The sequence below is a fragment of the Medicago sativa genome, chromosome 5 (genome assembly GCF_051527215.1).
Source record: "Medicago sativa cultivar Bolivia chromosome 5, Bolivia_mono, whole genome shotgun sequence".
NCBI classification, from domain to species: domain Eukaryota; kingdom Viridiplantae; phylum Streptophyta; class Magnoliopsida; order Fabales; family Fabaceae; genus Medicago; species Medicago sativa.
The window spans coordinates 24,824,130-24,845,587 of NC_140753.1; the positions used below are offsets into that span (position 1 = coordinate 24,824,130).

At 32.0% G+C, this 21,458-nt stretch overlaps 1 protein-coding gene across 1 annotated transcript; it reads left to right on the plus strand.

The window, feature by feature from the left end:
- The first annotated feature begins 15,226 nt into the window (after nucleotides 1-15,226).
- On the plus strand, nucleotides 15,227-16,788 carry LOC146921263 (uncharacterized). The gene is made up of 4 exons (XM_085714682.1): nucleotides 15,227-15,532; nucleotides 15,630-15,848; nucleotides 15,933-16,020; nucleotides 16,103-16,788. The coding sequence occupies exons 1-4, from the start codon at nucleotides 15,242-15,244 to the stop codon at nucleotides 16,195-16,197; spliced, it is 693 nt and encodes a 230-aa protein (XP_085570808.1). The 5' UTR covers nucleotides 15,227-15,241; the 3' UTR covers nucleotides 16,198-16,788.
- The last annotated feature ends 4,670 nt before the right edge of the window (nucleotides 16,789-21,458 follow it).

The window sequence follows — 21,458 nt, forward strand, 5'->3', positions numbered from 1 at the left end:
TAGACAATTGACTGGTAGCATCTGGATGGATTTCTATCATTGAACATATAAAACAAAAATCAAATTGAGTTGCGTTAATGAGATAAACAAGCAAAGAAGTTTATTCTTAACCACGAAAAACAAGTATTTAACAAAAACAGTGTTCATCCTCAACCAAAAATGAAGTAAGCATATTCATGTATGAACCAACAAACAACAACCAACAGTGTGTTAACATGGCAACGAATACAGATTTGGATTTGAAATGGATGTGATAGAATTTGAAATTCCACTTTGAAGATGATGTCATTGTGTCCTTTAAGATTGGATGTTCGTTGAAGCCTTGCTGGAGAAGGAGATGGTGGTTTGATCTTAACTAGGATGTGTGTGGTTAGGGTTTTTTCTTGTGTTGGTGGTCAAGGATACACAGAGATTGTCGTTTTCAAGGATGTGTGTGTTGGTGGGGTTAGTTGTTTTGTTTGGTTACTAGATGGAGACATTTTTTTGGAAGATTTTATAACAAAAAAAAATGACAAAAGAAAGGTATTTTAGAATACATCAATTACTCGATTCATGAACCCATTGATGCATGTCTAGAACCCAGGACCAGCAGGTTGTGTGAATCATACCAACCAACCAATCACTAGGTACACATGCATATATTATTTGCTAGAGATTATAGATAAGGAAGAGTGAGGCACTACAACCAATGCCACCAACTTGACAAAAAATAAATGATGAAGCCCGGATACTCCAAAATCGAGACCCAACATATGAAAATATAATATGGTTTCTAAGAAAACTTTACATTTTTATTTATTTTGATCACATGTATTATTTTTTAAATATGTTGACTTTTATAATAATATAATGATCAAGAGTAATCAATGCTTATTTTCTTCAAGTATTTTTCACAGTTTTAGTATAAATTTTTTGTCAACGTTACATAGCCGTATCATATCCTAAATTAAAAAAAATTATGTATCCGCGTGCCCGTATCGTATCATACCCGTATCCATACCCAGGCTTCATATATATGATGTGTGTGAGCTATTTGTGAGAAACAAAATTCCTCACATTCTTTACTTATTTTTTATATGAATGAACATGTTTTTTAGGCATTATCAAAATATATCGAATCAAATATGTCGCCATACAATAAATCAAAGATGTTGATCACTAATCACAAGATTTATAGACAATTCAGAAGAAAAAAATAAAACAACCAACACATATCAACAACCACAAAATCATTCAATTATACAATAAAAAAGTTGGACATCATTGATCAATCTGCCGGTGCAACGAAAAAAATGACAAAAGAAAGGTATTTTAGAATACCTCATTTAATCAATAATTTTTAATCGAAAAAAATGACAAAAGAAAGGTATTTTAGAATACCTAATGACAAAAGAAGGGTATTTTAGAATACCTCATTTAATCAATTTTTAATCGAAAAAAATGACAAAAGAAAGGTATTTTAGAATACCTAATGACAAAAGAAAGGTATTTTAGAATACCTCATTTAATCAATAATTTTTAATCAAATCAATTCATAGAAACCACGGATGCATGTCTCGAACCCAGGAGCAGCAGGTTGTGTGAATCACACCAACCAACCAACCACTAGGTAGACATGCATATATTATTTGCTAGAAATTATATATAAGGAAGAGTGAGGCACTACACCCAAGATGATACAAAAAATGATGAAGCCCATATACTACAGATTGATCTTATAAATTATTTTGGTTGCACATAAGTCCTTTAAGTTTGTAAATGTTTTCAATTTTGTCTTTCTGTTAACAAAACATTACAATGACGATGATGTGGCAAAAGGAATAACTCGAAAACGTTTACAAATTTAAAGGACTTATGTGTGATCAAAATAACTTAAAGGACCAATATTTTACAAACTTAAAGGACTTATGCGTGATCAAAATAACTAAAGGACTAATATATTGCATACTTCCAACTTAAAGGATTCCAAGTATAATTTACCCCATTGTTTTATTGTCTTTTTCAAATGCGTATGTTGCTTACAAAATAATATTAAATAACATGGAAATACAATAATTTAATAAGAGATTTTGCAATATGATTACAAAATAAATTTTGAATTATAAATATAATATAATTTTTTTGCCAAAAAAAGGCTCGTTTTAGAACTCGCCTCGGGCCTCGGTATATGTTGGGCCGACTCTAAAAGAATTCGTCTCAAACAAACAGTGGCAAGTCATTCCACTAAGAGGTACCAATAATAGTGGTCATGATTTTAAATTTTGAATCTTGAAAATGCTTTGTTATTAATTCTATAAAAAAAAAATTATTTACTATCTCATTTAAACATTTTTAAAATAGTCATTTTTTAATGTGAAATTCAAACTTTGACCTTCAACAACAAAAATAGTTCGAATTTTGACCCATTTTCAAAGACATTTAATATACACCAGAAAAAAAAACAAATTTTGACCAATTTTCAAAGACATTTAATGCATTTTAATGTAGTCTATATTATCGTCTTATTAAACCTTTTTTTTCCAAAGATTATTTACAATACATTTATATATGGTGTATTTATACCTTTAGTGTGTGAATTTTAAATTATATTTTAATAATGAGTTATACCTTTAAAATACAGTTTTTGCATTATATAAAGGATGCTTGGGTCACATTCTTACACACACCAAAACTATGCAACTTATCAATTTTTTCTATTTTCTTTCTTTCTTTCTTTCTTTCTGCTCAACTTATTTTCAAGTCATCTCTTCCTCTTTCTTTCTTTTTGTCCCTATGTAAAAAGCCTCTTTGGTTAAAGTGCCCCTTCAAAAGTTAGAGTGACCTAAGTACCATATTTTAGTCTATAAACTAATGTGAAAAATCAAATTTACTCATAACATTAGACATGTCATCTTCTTTTATCTACATTACTCATAGAATCGTTCCCATCCAATCAATCTTCGAAGCAGGAAAATATGTTTCTGATTGAAACGCGTCTTATTTTCATCATCTTGGTTTGAATAAATGTCAAGCCTTGGTATATGAGGCTTGATTTGTTATCAACTGAAAATCAGGTGTGTTGTTATATCAAATATGAATCTGAATTTTGAAGTATATCCTTTATATCAAATATGCAAAACTAATGTAGTCTGTATGTGTAATCATATTTTCATTGTAGCCGAAAAATTGTCGAACAACATTGATGCATGTCACTACGCGCCTCCATGAATGGACCTGCTCCACCATCACTTTTGTGAGTTTTTCTACCATTGTATTTTCTTGGCACCCTAATTTAACATAATCCAATTTCAAAATCAAAATAGATTATGCTAATAAATTACATTTATTGGATCTATGATTTATGACTGTAATATGTTCGATTAGATTTTGATCTGTGAATTTGAGTTGATTGATTGTAGATTGGAAATGATAGACATTTTTAATTTATTGAAGAAATAGTAAGTAGAATTCTAAATGTTTATAAAAAAAAAGTGTTTATGTTTATGACGTTCTCTGTTAAAAAATATATCTATTTTTTATTTTACTAGTGTTTAGTTGCCCGTCTTCACACTTTTTGTTATTATAATAATGCATGTAAATTAAGAACGGTGTTTTTTTATTTAAATGTTTTTATTAACGTTATAGATAAAAATATTTGTGACTTTTGTAACAAAAAAAACTATGATTTTCAAATTGTTACAAACAATGTTTTTTTTTTCAATTACATGAATAATATAGCAAATATAAAATTTATTCTTATTTTTTTAATCACAGTAACAATCAAAAAATTAATTCTTTTTTCTGTATTATTTCAATGGGTATGCATGATATATAAACGAGTCCGCCAAGGTGATAGGAGATACCTTGATGCATTTTCAAAGTTTCTTGAAAAATATATTGTTGATGAAATTTTTATAGATATGTGCTCAAGAAGTTTAGTCACTGATATAAAGCTACAATCGGTGCTGGTTCTGTCCATAGAGAACTGCAGATCGATGACAAACTCGTTACTCTGCAAATGGGCTTTAATTTCTATGTCATTAGTATTTCAATTTTTTTTATTAAGTTTAGGTATTTTATTACGTAAATGGTGTATATTTCAATGCTTTATGTGTATGTAGATATCAGATACTGAATGGCGAGAGAGATTTCAAATTGATGAAGAAATTGCATTTTATAAAGAGGCACATTGTTGTGTTCAAGTCGATGTTAATGTCATGAAATTATTTGATATGTTTGATAACTGGCACATGGAGTTTGTCACAAAGGTTGGCGAGAAACTTCTTGTGAGTTATCAAGCACATCAAATGAATCCATGACATTAACACCATAGACTAGAACACAACAATCTGCCCCTATATAAATTGCATCAACATCATCATTTTAAAATCTCTCTCGCCCTTCACTATCTCATATCTACAATCCAAACACATAAAGCATTAAAATATACACAATTTACATTATAAAATACCTACACTTAATAAAAAAAAAAGAATATTGAAATACTAATGACCTAGAAACCACACTTGTAGAGTAACGAGTCTGTTATTGATCTGTAGTTCTCCAGGGACAGAATCATAACCGATTGTAGCTTTTTCTCAGTGACTAAACTTCTTGTGCACATATCTATAAAAACCCCATCAACAATATATTCTTTCAGCAACTTGAAAAATGCATCAAGTTCTTTCCTTTCATTCGGGGAACTATCATACTATTTGTACCTAAAGGTACCCATTGACATCCCTACCTCCAACAGTCACATATTCACTTAAGAGATTGTAACTTTAGAAGAGCGTTCTGAGTCAAGAGTGAACAATTGTAGAGAATAGATGCAATTTGCCAACAACGAGCAATAGAGGACTTGAAGGACTTAATCATTTTTAACCTGAAATTGTATACCGAATTATTTGTGTCGTGCTCCCCCACCCCCAATTTTAACACATCTTTTACATTAACGATTTTACCGAGTAGAAGTTAATAACAATCCTCGTGGATACAAACTTGATTTTTATTACTATGATAATTTTTAGTACACTTGTTAAATATCTATCAACGATGACGCCAAAAACTTGACACACCCGCAAGTGTAAAAGGTTGTCGTCGTAATAAGAAGAGTATAGGATCCACAGGGACTTGTGAAACACAATGCCACCTTTTTCTTCTAAGTTATGAAATTGAGAAGTATTTTTCAATTTTTTTAAGATGAATGAAATCTAAACTTTTGGAAAGGTAAAATGTGAAATCTTCTAAGTTATGCCATCTTCTACTGATTCCAAAAGGTGGCATTGTGTTTCACAAGATTTCAATAAAGACAAAAGATATAATATGTAATATTAGCAAATGAATTCTTCTAAGTTATGCCATCTTCTACTGATTAGATGATGCACTGGGTTTTAATATAGATATACAAAAGGAATAGCACGTGAAAATAGATTTCAATAAAGACAAAAGAAACACATGAAAATGTAAATCAACTTCTCAAAAATTCATTGTTTGTTTAAGAATCAGGAAACGAAGCAACACGAAGAACACAACTATACATCAATTGAGAAATAGAAAAAGAAACGAGAAAAGAGAGCGGATGAAGAATTATTTCACCGACGAAATAAAAATAGGGATAAAAGAGTAATTATTTAATTAAAATGTTTCATTCCATTAGATACACCCCAAATTGGAAGGAATGAAAAATAAAAGAAAATGGTGGTATGGGATGAAATGGATTCCATTGTGTTCCGTACCATTCCATTCATTTTTAACAAATCCAAACAATGGAGCATGATTCTATACCACACCATTCCATTCCACTTCATCATATTCCATCAATCCAAACATAGCCTAAAACTTCTTACTCTATTTTCATGCTTTGAACTTTTTGTCTAGACTTATATTTCATAAACTAACTTTCACTATTTGTTTATTGGTATTTTCCCAATATTTTGTATAAAAACACTACAATTAAATTAGGTTATTGAATTCCCTTAAAATATTATATCATCCTTATTGTTCTTCTCTTTTTACTTTCTCTCACTTTCATTATGAACTTATCTTTCTTATTCCCCACTTAATTCTTCTAAACTTTACCCTTCTTTTATAGAAATGACATTTGAGGTAAAATATTATCTATTTTGTATTCTAGAGTTTTAATCGCTTCACAAGTTGATAGCTTTTGTTTCCAGTTCTCTTCATTGAACTTTGTTTGTGCACCAAAATGAATTATTTTTAAAAAGCTTCAAATTTTGGTTCTTGTGAAAAATCAGATGTATTTTGTCCTTGACATTTTTAATGATTAGTCAATTATGGAGGAAGTTGTTTTTGAAAGGAAAAAAAGGGCTAGAATGTACAAGTCCTCCTATTAGGATTCCAAGAGCAAAATGACAATTCATATCAAACTTTTCAAAAGGTAAAATGTGATAACTCAGTATTTTATTATGTTTTTAGTTATGTTTTATTTAATAATTTAACATTATTATTTAAGTGGTCCAGAGGGTGGCGCTGAAAAGGTGTTCGTGGCGGTGCTTGTGGTGGTTGATTTTGTGGCTTTTTTTGGTTTGTTTTTGTTCCAGCTGAATCGATTTGCCACCTCTTCTCCGTATTACGAATTTGGCATCGGGATATTGGTGGGCCAAATTTTTGGACAGGTTTAGGTGTTTGCTGTGCTGGTTCGTGAGTTGAGGGGTGCCTTTTTGATTTGTGTCGGGAGTCTGGTGGGCCGATTAATTTTGATTCGAGATCGGGAGCCAGTTGTTTTGACTCAAGTCTTTTAGGCTTTTTTGGCGTCTCCTCCGACATATCGGAAGTTGAGTGGTGGTCGAATCTGATCGTTTGTAGCAACAAATCATTGTCGTCTGCTTTATTGAACTCTGTTGGTGGTAATGGAAAATTGACGGTGTTGTTGATTTTTCGTTGGGTGTTTTAGTGTATTTTTTTTTTGGTGTAATAATTGGGATCTAATCCCCTATTTATATATAATATATTTTGCCATTAAAAAAAAAAAAACTTCCAAATTGAAACACATAGATGAAGAAGGCTATGATAAGAAGAAGTTTAAGGAAAGGGATACCTTTTCCCTAATGTCCGACGACCTTAAAACTCTAAGGTAAAAAAGGTCAAGCTTAATACCTTAAACAAGTGTTTTGTGGGAGGCAAGCCATACTTTATTTGCTAAGAGTGATGCTATAACAGCTAGCAAAAAGTAATTGTCCAATAAAGTTGTTTCCTGACCACAATTCAAGGGGATGGTGGGACGTAATTTAAGAAAAAATCAGAGTGCATGCTCTCTCGTGAAACAGTCGGGATAAAATCTGTCATGATACTTAGCAATTCTCATTTGCCAATAAAGCATTTTTTAGGTCTCTGACGTTTAAGTAAAGATAGAATTCACATGAAAATTTCAAGAAAGGAATCTAAAGCACCAAAAACAACCGAACATCCAAATAAAAAACATAGAGCATTACGACCAATGGTAGCACAAAATTATAGATAACCCCAAACTTTTCAAGATCCTCGTCTAGTTCAAAACCCATTGTCTGTTACGACCAGCTGAAATGTGGCACTATGGTTGGTTGCAACATACCTTCATCCTCTAAAACACTTCAAGATTTCCATTCCATCCATCCCCAACCATCAAAACACTCGAAAAACATCGTTCCGGCCCCACCTTCAAACATAGCCTACTAACCCTCATCCATACAATCCTTCAATAACAAAACAAAATTTAAAACTCTAAACCAGTAAACCACTCAAACCAAGCTTCATAATGAATCAATACTTGAAGAACACGTTATGATCCTTGTATGAAAAATGATTCATTGCCCTTTTTCCTTTGAAACATTCCATTGACTCATGAACTCCTTGATGCTTGACTTGTAACCTTGATGTAAATATTATCTTTTTTGTGAAGCTTGCATAATGAAAAGATACTTATTTTTATTTGGACTTGATAAATGGCAAATGAAAATGAATACCTTTGAAATAAAAGTTTAGGAAACCTAGAAATAAGAAATTTATCTTGAGCTTAAAAAGTAATTTGTTGGGCAGTTAAAGGAAATTGCACTCACTAAGAAAAGTGATCTTACCCTTAGGTCCGTTTTCCTGAAGGTGATTGATCCTCATATACCTGGGCACTAAAAGGAAATTGCACACGTTTAGATTAGATAGATGACCCGACCTGTAGGTTATATCTCTTAAAGGTGATTGATTCACATATGCCTTAAAATTTAAAAAATATGAATGCTCAAATGAACTTAAATTAGGTTTTTTAGCTTGTATTTTTAATTGGCATTTCAATATTGTTGAAAAATAAATAAAATTTCTTTATTATGGCCTTATGATCAAAATTTTGAAAGAATATTATTGATTCATTGCTTGCTTTCACAAAAGAAATAGTAAGAATATAGGTTTATTGTCAAGGCTTTGGATGGTTGTGGTTGATCTTTGAGTGCCAATGATCTTTCCAGTTGGTCTTGTGAGGTGAGTGCCCGAAATTCTCAAGTACGTTCCATGTTAATGGTGGTGGGGGTTTCTTTTCATGCAAAATATAACGAAGGCTTCCATTTTCCATGTTTTCATATAAGACTAAACCATATTCCTCTCCAATCCAGTCGTCTGCGTGGTTGATCAAATTTCGATGCTTAAACATCCCAAGGACTTCAACTTCGTTGTGCATGATACTTAGCCGCTTTTTCTTGTTCCATCCAAATTCAACCATCTTTACGTACACAATACCATGTCCTCCCTTGCCAATAATATGACGTTGATTTAGGTTTTTATTCCTTTTTGGATTTTCATGTGAGTAGTAGAAAAAAAATCTCTTGAAATTAAATCACACACTCAAAATGATTTTCATTTAAATGCGATCTTGCATAAAATTATTTTGGCTACAAAAAATAATTTTAAAAATTGCTTAATTAATCTTTACCTTGAAACTATTTTTAGCATGCAATTGATCTGGTCTCTCATTTAAAAATTGTTGCCTCTAATGACTTATGCCTTTTAAATGATAAGACATATTGTTTGGGTTAGAGTATAAAAATCGCAAAATGGGTTAGTATGATCTAACAATATAATATTGTGGTGATTAAGTCTGTTGTAAATGGCTCTAGACAAAGCATGAAGTGTGTGTCGTTTGACAATGATAATTTATAAATTGTATCATACCTGTTGTATGTTCATAGTAGGACTAATGTCAGTAGGTCGGTTGTATACTAACATACATATATTCACCAGAATCTCTATTTTGATGATAAAGTGGTGGGTTATTTTCTTGCACTAACCCGAATTAGTTGAATCTATATGTCAGAGTTTTTTTTTTTTTTTGACAAATATATAGTTGTTGTCTAATTAGCATTGCATCCTATGTGTACTTACATTAGGGATCTATATGATATGAATTATAAATGCATTATTATTATTTCTTTATTGAAGTGCAAAACATGTTCAAAGATTTGTATGTTCAACGATTTTCATCCCAAATACCCGCATCGAATTTTTTTCCATCCTTTTGATTTGTAATTAAGAAAAAACATGGGAATCATTCCTTTAGGGACACCCCCTCCCTACCCACATGTCCTCTCAAAACTATGACTGTAACATCCTTGTGAACTTATTTTATTACTTTTTATGACAATCGACACGCCTTCATACCATTTACGTTTGACACTTTTGGCTTACTAGTACTAGAGGTTGCTGACCTTCTACATAAAGTTCAATGGGTCATGCATAATTCAATGTCACACATGTCTATAAATGTTGTGTTCATGAGGATTATTTTAGTAACGAAAAAGACTTAAATTCACAGCTTGTTGCACGCTTACCTTTCATTCATGTGTAATTTTCATGTATATATAAATATATCTAATGATGCACAACATCAGAAGACTTAGGCTATAAATAGGGCAAGACTAAGCTTGATTTCTCTCCACTTGCACCAAAGAAAACTATTGTATCTCGTTTCTTTTATTTTATTTAAAATTCTTGTTTTGATTTCTTTTATATGGAATCTCATCCCTATGATGAGTCAATTAATAGTATCCCTTCTATCTTGGAGTCATGTAAAGTAGTCATATGACAAACTTTCTGTAATTCCTTTCTTTTCTTTTATTTTGGGACTTCAAAGACCTGATATAGCCTTAGTGTGTAATAGAAAAATCAAGGCAACATCCTTGTTGAAAGACAAGGAAGTTCCTGGAATTATAAGGCTAGACAAAAGGTCTTAAAGCATGAGAATGTCGTAGAGGTCTTTGGAATGAAAATGGGTAACATGGTTAAGTGGGGCTCATCGACATCGAAACCACAATAATAGGGACCCAAGAAGATTGGGCACACCATTTTTTCTTGAAAGAGAACAAATGATATTTTAGAGCTACCTCATCCTTAGACATAAGTTCTTGTGTGGCATTAGAAATAAGAGCATTGTTATTTATCTAGAGTTTTTATTAAGAAAAGGTCTCAACCAATTAAATTTTGTCACTTTATCTATCATTTCCATAGAAATAAATAGGATTGAGATTTTTCATTTTCGTGATAAACACCAACGATTTCATGATACTTTTATCAAATTATATTTTCAAAACCAAAAGGAATCATCATCCTTCAAAATCTAAAAACAAATTTAGCTAGATACTTAAAAAAAAAAGGTAACCTTTATGATAAGAAGATTACATGGATCAATAACCTTTTATAAAGATTATATACCAATACACTTGTGGGCATATCACCTCCCCACTCCACTACTATCCTTCCACTAATACACTTTCACGATGTTTGGACACACCAAGCATTCATTCTCCACCAACAACCTTCACCTCCCCACGGCCAATAACACTAATTAAATTCACCCATGTTAAATCCTTTATTCCTAGGCCTTACTCTTTCTTTGATCAACACACACATAATTCCCTTCAAGACTTACACATCTATTTAACCAAGAATATATTCAATCTCTTTTTAGTGACCTTAATCACCAACTGCCAAGTAATAAGACTCCTCGGGTTTGCACCAACTCGGAGCCTCAAATACTCCCTCCGGTCACTATTATAAGCAAAAATTGATTTTTTAGGTTCATTCAATAAATGATGTATGTGGTCTATATATAGACTACATACATCATTTATTGAATGAATCTAAAAAAGGAACTTTTGCTTATAATAGTGACCGGAGGGAGTAGATAAAAGGAATGTTATCCACCTTGTAATAAAGAAATCTTGTCGCTGAATTGAGGAACCAAAGATCAACATTTACACGTACCAAAGAAAAAAGTTTTCATCTACCCTGCCCATTTAAGTTTTGGTCACTTGTAAATAGGGATGGAAATGGGCTAGGCCGGGCCAGGCTTTGTAAGGCCTAAGCCTGACCTACTTCAAAAATTATAGGCCTGAGCCTGGCCTATTACCCGTCATAGGCTCATTTCTGAGGTCTGGCCTGGCCTTTTTAAAGGCCTGATGAAGCCTGAAAGCCTATTTAAAAGCCTATTTTATGCTAAGGCCTGACAACACATGTAAGCTTACTCCTAAATAGGTCAAAACTAATTAAGGCCTAAAACACACAAATATGTTTGCTACTAAATAATGAATTCTTACGAAGGTCTAATCACACCAATATATCAGCTACTAAATAACCAATAATATGAAGGCTTGTGTTTATGAAGAAAAAAAACTTCAAAAATATCAATAACGGAAGATATATTATATATGAAAAGCTTAATAGGCCGGCCTGATGGGCTTAATAGGCTTTTTTGCAAGTCTTAGCCTGGTCTGTTTAATTGAAAAGGCCTTATAAAAAGCTTGAGTCTGGCCTTGTAAATAAACGAGTTGGGCCGAGCTAGGCTTTAAATAGGCTAGGCCGTAGGCCCCTGTCGGACGGCCTGGCCTTTTCCCACCCCTGTAAAGCCAACACTACAATCTTCTCACTCCTCATCAACTCCCTAGCCCTTTTATTTTTTACTAACTTACGACTTTCGATCAGAAGGCGAAGACTAAGAGAAGATTGTTCATGCTTTAAGACACACTTTCTTTTCTGTTATCTTCCTCACCAATCTCATAGCAAGTAGTGCTGGTCATGGCATTTGCCTGTTCCAGTCAACATGTTATTGCATTTTGCTATGAACTTGAAGAAATTCTAAACCGTCAATCAAAATCAAGTATCTTCACTTACACTTTAGACATCTTTCTAGGTTATAATGTGACTTAGGTTAAGGTGAGATATATTTTGGAAAGTATAATAACAATAGGATTGGAGTTATGTACATGCCACATATTCCAAAACATTAAAGGAATACCTACCAACCTTTAATTCCTTGCCAAAACAACATGCACACTGGTAGAAATAGTTATTCATTTTTGTTTTTTTTATTTAAGAGACCAAATTTTTTATTTTTTGGCGCTTGTTTTTGTTTTTTGTATAGACCAACATGCACACTTGTAGAAATAGTTATTCATTTATGTTTATTTTTTATTTTTTTAACATAGTCATCCAAACCGAACCGAACCGCACGTGATTTTTATTTTGGATCGGTTGAATTTTTACCTCAAAACCGATCCAAACCGGACCGCGAACACCCCTACCAATTCCTGATGGTTTCATTTAAAAATATATGTTTAATCATTATAACCTTTCAAATTTATATTTTGGAAATTCCTCTCACAAATCGGAGGTTTCTAGATGGGAAGAATTATCCTATCCCAATTTGATCCCAGTTTGCTGTTTCGGTTTAATGCAAGTAACTTTTTTGTAGATATTGTTGTGCTTAATAGAAATATAGCAATTTTTGTTGTTGTTCTGCCTAGAAAAAATGACCAAAAAATAGTTCGAACCTTAAAAAATAGAACAAAGCAGAATAGGCAATTTCCAACAACCAAAATCCTGGAAACCCAGCTAACCAATTTCCAAATTTGCTCCATAAATTTACACTATAAATTTCCAAATTTGCCCCATAAATTAGGCAAAAGTTATTATGCATAAGGAGATCCTTATGCACCGTGCATAATTGCTTTCTACACCCAACATAATTGTTTTCTACACCCCAAGTGAAAAGAATTATTTGGGTCCACTATAAAATCTATTTATTTGTGGGCCTAATAAAGCCCAATATTATAATTTTTTTCTTAACAATTTATTTATGCAAAATAGCTTATTCGAAATAGTTTATTTATGCAAAACAATTTATTAGAATGATTTTTTAAAAATCGCTTATTCAAAACAACTTATTTATGCAAAACAGCTTATTCCGATTAATTTTAAAAACCAACTTATTCAAAATAGCTTATTTATGCAAAATAGCTTATTCGAAACAACTTATTAGGATCACTTTTTTTAAAACCGCTTATTCAAAACAGCTTATTTATGCAAAACAACTTATTTGTTCAAAACAGCTTATTCAAAACAGCTTATTCCGATTTCATTTTAAAAAACAACTTATTCAAAACAACTTATTTATGCAAAACAACATATTTATGCAAAACAACTTATTCAAAACAGCTTATTTATGCAAAACAGCTTATTCGAAACAACTTATTTATACAAAATAGCTTATTTGTGCAAAACAACTTATTCAAAACAACTTATTCAAAACAACTTATTTATACAAAATAGCTTATATGTGCAAAACAGCTTATTCAAAACAGCTTATTTATACAAAACAACTTATTCCGATTTCCTTTTAAAAAACAACTTATTCAAAACAACTTATTTATGCAAAACAACATATTTATACAAAACAACTTATTCAAAACAGCTTATTTATGCAAAACAGCTTATTTGAAACAAGTTATTTATACAAAAGAGCTTATTTGTGCAAAACAGCTTATTCAAAACAACTTATTTATACAAAACAGCTTATTTGTGCAAAACAGCTTATTCAAAACAACTTATTTATACAAAACAGCTTATTCCGATTAATTTTAAAAACCAACTTATTCAAAATAGCTTATTTATGCAAAACAGCTTATTGGAAACAATTTATTAGGATCACATTTTTTAAAACCGCTTATTCAAAACAGCTTATTTATGCAAAACAGCTTATTTGTTCAAAACAGCTTATTTAAAACAGCTTATTTATACAAAACAACTTATTCCGATTTCATTTTAAAAAACAACTTATTCAAAACAACTTATTTATGCAAAACAACATATTTATGCAAAACAACTTATTCAAAACAGCTTATTTATGCAAAACGGCTTATTCGAAACAACTTATTTATACAAAATAGCTTATTTGTGTAAAACAACTTATTCAAAACAACTTATTTATACAAAACAGCTTATTTGTGCAAAACAGTTAATTCAAAACAGCTTATTTATACAAAACAACTTATTCCGATTTCATTTTAAAAAACAACTTATTCAAAACAACTTATTTATGCAAAACAACATATTTATGCAAAACAACTTATTCAAAACAGCTTATTTATGCAAAAACAGCTTATTTGAAACAACTTATTTATACAAAAGAGCTTATTTGTGCAAAACAGCTTATTCAAAACAACTTATTTATACAAAACAGCTTATTTGTGCAAAACAGCTTATTCAAAACAACTTATTTATACAAAACAGCTTATTCCGATTAATTTTAAAAACCAACATATTCAAAATAGCTTATTTATGCAAAACAGCTTATTCGAAACAACTTATTAGGATCACTTTTTTTAAAACCGCTTATTCAAAACAGCTTATTTATGCAAAACAGCTTATTTGTTCAAAACAGCTTATTTATACAAAACAGCTTATTCCGATTTCATTTTAAAAAACAACTTATTCAAAACAACTTATTTATGCAAAACAACATATTTATGCAAAACAACTTATTCAAAACAGCTTATTTATGCAAAACAGCTTATTCGAAACAACTTATTTATACAGAATAGCTTATTTGTGCAAAACAACTTATTCCAAACAACTTATTTATACAAAACAACTTATTTGTCCAAAACAGCTTATTCAAAACAGCTTATTTATACAAAACAACTTATACCGATTTCATTTTAAAAAACAACTTATTCAAAACAACTTATTTATGCAAAACAACTTATTCAAAACAATTTATTTATGCAAAACAGCTTATTCGAAACAACTTATATGTACAAAAGAGCTTATTTGTGCAAAACAGCTTATTCAAAACAACTTATTTATACAAAACAGCTTATTTGTGCAAAACAGCTTATTCAAAACAGCTTATTTATACAAAACAGCTTATTCCAATTTCATTTTAAAAACAACTTATTCAAAACAACTTATTTATGCAAAACAACTTATTCAAAACAGTTTATTTATGCAAAACAGCTTATTCGGAACAACTTATTTATACAAAACAGCGTATTTGTGCAAAACAGCTTATTCAAAACAGCTTATTTATACAAAACTGCTTATTCGAAACAACTTATTTATACAAAATAGCTTATTTGTGCAAAACAGCTTATTCAAAACAACTTATTTATACAAAACAGCTTATTTGTGCAAAACAGCTATTTTGCACAAAATAAGCTATTTTGCACAAACAGCTTATTCGATTCCTAGGTCGCCGATCCCAAACGGAATTGCAGATCATCCCTATTCTTCTGAGGTATGTGTGTATTGTAATTCGTGACAAGTTTGCGTGATTGTGAATTTGTAGAGATTTCAATTTTGAATTGCGGAACGCTATGCGTGAAATCGTGTAGATTTATAATTATGAAGATGTGGTTACTGATTGCAAATCTCACAAGGTTGTTGTTAAAGGAGAAAAAGCGGATCCATTGAAGGTTCTTGAAAGAGTTCAGAGGAAGAGTCATAGACAAGTTGAGCTTCTTTCTCTGATCCCAAAACCACCTTCAGAACAAGAGAAAAAAATTGAAGAGAAAGAGAAACCTAAGCCAGAGGAAGAAAAGAAAGCTGAAGAGGTTAATTAATTTTTTTTTCTTTTTAAATTTATCTGAATCTGTGATGGATCATTTTTATCATTTTTATTTTATTATATGGTGCAGCCTAAGGTTATGATAGTGATTCTGAAAGTTCACATGTATTGTGAAGCTTGTTCACAAGAAATCAAGACACGCATTGAGAAAATCAAAGGTATGTTACTGTGTTCTGTTTTGATTGAAATTCATATTTTCTTCACTTTTATTTCATTCACTTGTTTTGGTTCAATTCTCAGGTCCCATCCTTTCAGGAATTTGTCAACTGTTACTACCGATGATTTTGTGTTTGAATTCGAATCTTGCTATGATTTTCAATTTTGGTTACATATAGATGATGGGTTTGATTGGTTTGGTGATGAAGTTTGCTGGAGATTTTCAAGTTCCTTTGCATTCTTGATTTTTGGAAGAAAAAGGACGACGTTGATTGTGAAAGGACGACGTTGAAGAGGATGAGAATTGGGAGTAATGAGTTGGAGGGATTAGGGATTGATTTGAATTTGGGAAAATGGATGATGGACTTGGTTTGAGAAATTGTCGAAATCAAATTGGGAATTTTTCTGAGAATTGTGATTCTGTTGCTAAGAATTCAAAGTTGGTGCCTGAATCTGATGGTTTTGAAAATGTTCTGTTATGGTTAGAAAATTCCATATGTTTTTTATTTTTGATTGTGATATGCACCATGTTGGATCAAAGAAAACCATTAAGTACATCTAATGGTTTTGGAGTACAACTCACATAAACCATTTCCACAGCAAAATGGTTTTGGAGTACAACTCACAGAAACCATACCCATAGCAAAACCATTAAACAATTAGTTTGGTTTCGTGTAGAACACTATCAAAACCATTAAACCACACTTATGGTTTCAGTAATAGTTTTTATTTAAAATCATTTGTCAATAATAATTTTCACTATTCTTTTATTTTATTTAGCATTTGACAATTATTTTTCTTTCACATACAAGTCTATTAAAACCATTAAAGCGCGATTATATTTAGACAAAGTCAGAAATTCGTTTTACAACGTAAGAAATAAAAGAGAGATAACGAGGCTTTACAAAAAAGTGGTTACTTATTGATTAATTCACATTAGGTTATAAGTGTGTACTATTAAGTGGTTACTTAATAATGATTTAAATGTTTATCACAATTTTTTTATTACAAAACCATTTTCACTGGAATTGGGAAATGATTCGATGTGAAATCTGTTGGTATAAGCTGGAATTCGGATTTGATGAATTATTGAGAATGTTGTGATGAATTGTATTGTTTATGATCAATCCGGTTCGGATCTGGTGTTAGCATTACTCACGGAAACCATTTTCACTGCAAAATGGTTTTGGAGTACAACTCACGGAAACCATTTCCACAGCAAAATGGTTTTGAAACCAACTCACAGAAACCATAGCCATAGCAAAACCATTAGACAATTATTTTGGTTTCTCATAGAAGACTATCAAAACCATTAAACCATAATTATGGTTTCAGTAATAATTTCAGTGTATAACATCTTAATCATTATTAAAAACCATCTAACAATAATAATTTCATTAAAAATCATTACACATTTATCTTGGTTTCACATACATGATTATCAAAACCATTAAACCATAATTATGGTTTCAGTAATAATTTCAGTGTATAACATGTTAAACAACGTTCCAGTAAAGAAACTCATAATCCATACTCATTTCTCTCTCTAACTCATAAAAAGCTTATTCAAAACAGCTTATTTTGTGCAAAATAGCTGTTTTGCACAAACAAGCTGTTTTGTATAAATAAGTTGTTTTGAATAAGCTGTTTTGCACAAATAAGCTATTTTATATAAATAAGTTGTTTCGAATAAGCTGTTTTGTATAAATAAGCTGTTTTGAATAAGCTGTTTTGAATAAGCTGTTTTGCACAAATAAGCTGTTTTGTATAAATAAGTTGTTTTGAATAAGCTGTTTTGCAAAAATAAGCTATTTTGTATAAATAAGTTGTTTCGAATAAGCTGTTTTGCATAAATAAGCTGTTTTGAATAAGTTGTTTTGCATAAATATGTTGTTTTGCATATATAAGTTGTTTTGAATAAGTTGTTTTTTAAAATGAAATCGGAATAAGCTGTTTTGTATAAATAAGTTGTTTTGCACAAATAAGTTGTTTTGAATAAGTTGTTTTGCACAAATAAGCTATTTTGTATAAATAAGTTGTTTCGAATAAGCTGTTTTGCATAAATAAGCTGTTTTGAATAAGTTGTTTTGCGTAAATATGTTGTTTTGCATATATAAGTTGTTTTGAATAAGTTGTTTTTTAAAATGAAATCGGAATAAGCTGTTTTGTATAAATAAGCTGTTTTGCACAAATAAGCTGTTTTGTATAAATAAGTTGTTTTGATTAAGCTGTTTTGCACAAATAAGCTATTTTGTATAAATAAGTTGTTTCGAATAAGCTGTTTTGCATAAATAAGCTGTTTCGAATAAGTTGTTTTTGCATAAATATGTTGTTTTGCATAAATAAGTTGTTTTGAATAAGTTGTTTTGAATAAGGAGCTAGGGCTTATGTTTGTTGATTTAGAGCTTATGTTGATCCTATTTCATGGAGTTGGAGAGTGAAGCAAGAAAACAACCTTGAAGTTGAATTTGTCTTGAAGTCAAGAGTTATGGTTTGGCTCATGGTATGATGGAAGAGGTTTCAAGTTAGGTTTTCTTCAAGATCAAGAATCATGGTGCTAGGGTTGCAAGAAAGAGCAATAAGATGGATTGGTCTAAGTCAAGGAAGCATGTGTTCAAGCTAGGGTTTTGGCTTGTTTGGGCTAGGAACTTTATGATGCTTCAAGAACTTGATTAGGTGAGTTCCATAGTTAGTTTTCCCACCCTTTGGGATTATGATTATGCCATGCTAGAATATTGTGAAAACTATGTAAAATTCTAGGGTTATGTAAGATGCTAGTTGCCCCTTTTCTTGCCATGCATACTAAACATGTTAATACTTGCCATATGAATGTTTTATAAGTATCCTGATGACAGTAAAATTCTAGGGTTATGTAAGATGCTAGTTGCCCCTTTTATGCCTTTATTATAGCATTTAGAGAGTCAACTGCAATGAATTCATGGTGAAATCAAGCCAAAACTGGAACAAGAGCTCAAAAGAAGAAATATGGAGAAAACAAGGAAAATTTGCCTAAGTACAAAGCATCGTGCCACGTTTATCACTTTCGTGGCACGTTTGAGGAAGCGTGGGACAAAGATTCATCTCTGGAAATTTCGTGGCGAGAAGCAAAATGCAACGTGCCACGATGGTAAGTTTTGTCTGCTGCCACGTAGGATTAATGAAGGCATCGTGCCACGATGAACCCGTAACGTGGTACGATGATGGGCTTTTTCTGAAACCCTAAATTCTTTCTATAAATATCCAGCTGCTAGCAAGGGTTAGGGTACTGATTATTATTGCGATTTTGAGCACTGAAGACGTCAGGAGACCGAGGAACAAGCCCTGAATCTCATACCAACTCTCCGTTGGTTAGATTTATGTACGTTTTCTCTTGTTTATGCTTATAGTTGTTTAGTTATGAGTAGCTAAACCTCTAGTTTGGTTAAGCCATGATGAAACTCTTGTAATATATGATTTTGTAGTTGAACTCTCTTTATAATCAATGCTATTCAGTTTTTATTCAGAATTACTTGTGTTTATTGCTTTTCATGTTATTGTTATGTATGACTACTAGCCCTAGCTTATTGCAATCACATGAATTGATCTTAGGAATTGAATGACTACTAGCCCTAGCTTTTAATCCTGAAATAGTAATTTTGTTTAACTCAACACTAGGAACCTAGAGATAGGAAATTGAGAGTTATGATACATGAATTAACGTTCCAACATCGCTTCCACGGTTATTCAATCACGCTAAGAGATTAATAGGGTTATAACTTAGGAAAGGGTTTTGAGTCAAGAGATTGATCAAAGCCACTTAGTTAATTTATCGTAAAAACTGAGTAGTAATTGAGAGTAGAGAGAGGTCGACTTTTCATATAAAGCAATAGCGGATTCACCGGCTTAACCATTCATCTCAATATAATTTTCTCTCGCACTTTTTCTACTTTAATTAAGTCTGATAAAACCAAACTTTTCTGCCTAGGACAACCAAATACAACTTTACACATCCTAACGTATAACGCGCTTGCTAGAATTGAAATTAACACAGTCCTTGTGGATCGATATTTATTACTACTTCGATAATTTTTGGTACACTTGCCAGATATCTATCATATCCCATGATCAAATATGTTCAAAAACACTTAGAGACACTTGGTTTGAGGTTTTTGGGCTTAAAATACCATTTTTACATGTTCTGGATTGTCATTACTTGCCACAGCGAGCCATTACTCGCCACAGCGAGCTAGAAGGCAGAACAGGGGGTCCTTGTTATTCTGGCACGTTAGACTTACGATGTTCCAAACGATGTTCCAACACAAGACACAGTAAACAGATGTTGTATATGATGTTTAGAACATTAAGCTAACAGACATAAATAGAATAAAGCAAATAATAGACAGGAAAGAAAAGAGGCACAGAGAATTGTTAACCCAGTTCGGTGCAACGTCACCTACATCTGGGGGCTACCAAGCCAGGAAGGAAATCCACTAGTGCAATCCGTATTCAAAAGCTCTCAGCAAACCACGTTTGCACTTATGACCTAGGACCTACCCCAACTAGACTTCAACCTAGGAACTCCTAGATTTGAGATCCCATCTCACTCCCTTACAACAGATCACAATCCCCTGTGATTCCCAAATTACAGACTCAATTCAAATGAGGTTACCCTCGAAAAACAACAACTTGCAACCTTGCTTAAAAGCTTAGATGCAGTGCACAATCTACCTAGCTCCTTGCTTAAAAGCTTCGGAGTAGTGTACAGTATTACAACTCAAAGCACAGTCCTAAACATGTATCAAGATGATACACGAAAGGCTCACAATATGTATGACTCAAAACCTAAACAAAACTCTATTTGTAAACCAATGTCTTGAGTGAATATCTTCAGGTCTTGCAGCCTTTTATATACTGAAGCAAGGCGTGTCATTCCGTCAATCATGCTTCAGGTCGGATTAGTGACTTCTTCATTAAGCAATGGACGGATATAGAAACTCCTATAAAATAGGCTTATTAAAAGTCACATAAAAATACTTTCCTAAGTCATTTCATCAACTCCTTAAGAAATCACATATGTTCTGATCTCTTCATAATTGCACACGGTTCATACCAACACATGCTGGTGTGGATTCCTTCAATCAAGCATGCGCGTGCGTAAACATAGGTCAGGCCCGGAAAGTACAGAACAACTCTTGATGTTGGAACATTGTGTTCCACATCTGAAGTGAATATTTGTTTTAGGCAAAAGTGAAGCCAACATACAAATATCCAACAGTCCTGCTCGCCTCCAACTCGCCATGGCGAGCAGCTGCTCGCCTCCCACATGATTTTACTCGCCATGGCGAGCAAGTGGTGCCTTCTGGTACTGCTTGCTCGTTCTGGCAGGTTCTGTGTTTTTCGTTCCGGATCTTCTCGTGCAGTCTTTTATAAAAGTAAACCCCTCAAACCAAGGTCCTAAATG

Bases quoted from the DNA above. Each gene is read 5' to 3' on its own strand.
- LOC146921263 (XM_085714682.1), top strand. From the start codon at position 15,242: ATGCAAAACAGCTTATTCGGAACAACTTATTTATACAAAACAGCGTAT. The intron at 15,533-15,629 runs GTATGTGTGTAT...GAAATCGTGTAG, and splicing joins ATCATCCCTATTCTTCTGAG to ATTTATAATTATGAAGATGT. The intron at 16,021-16,102 runs GTATGTTACTGT...TTCAATTCTCAG, and splicing joins ACGCATTGAGAAAATCAAAG to GTCCCATCCTTTCAGGAATT.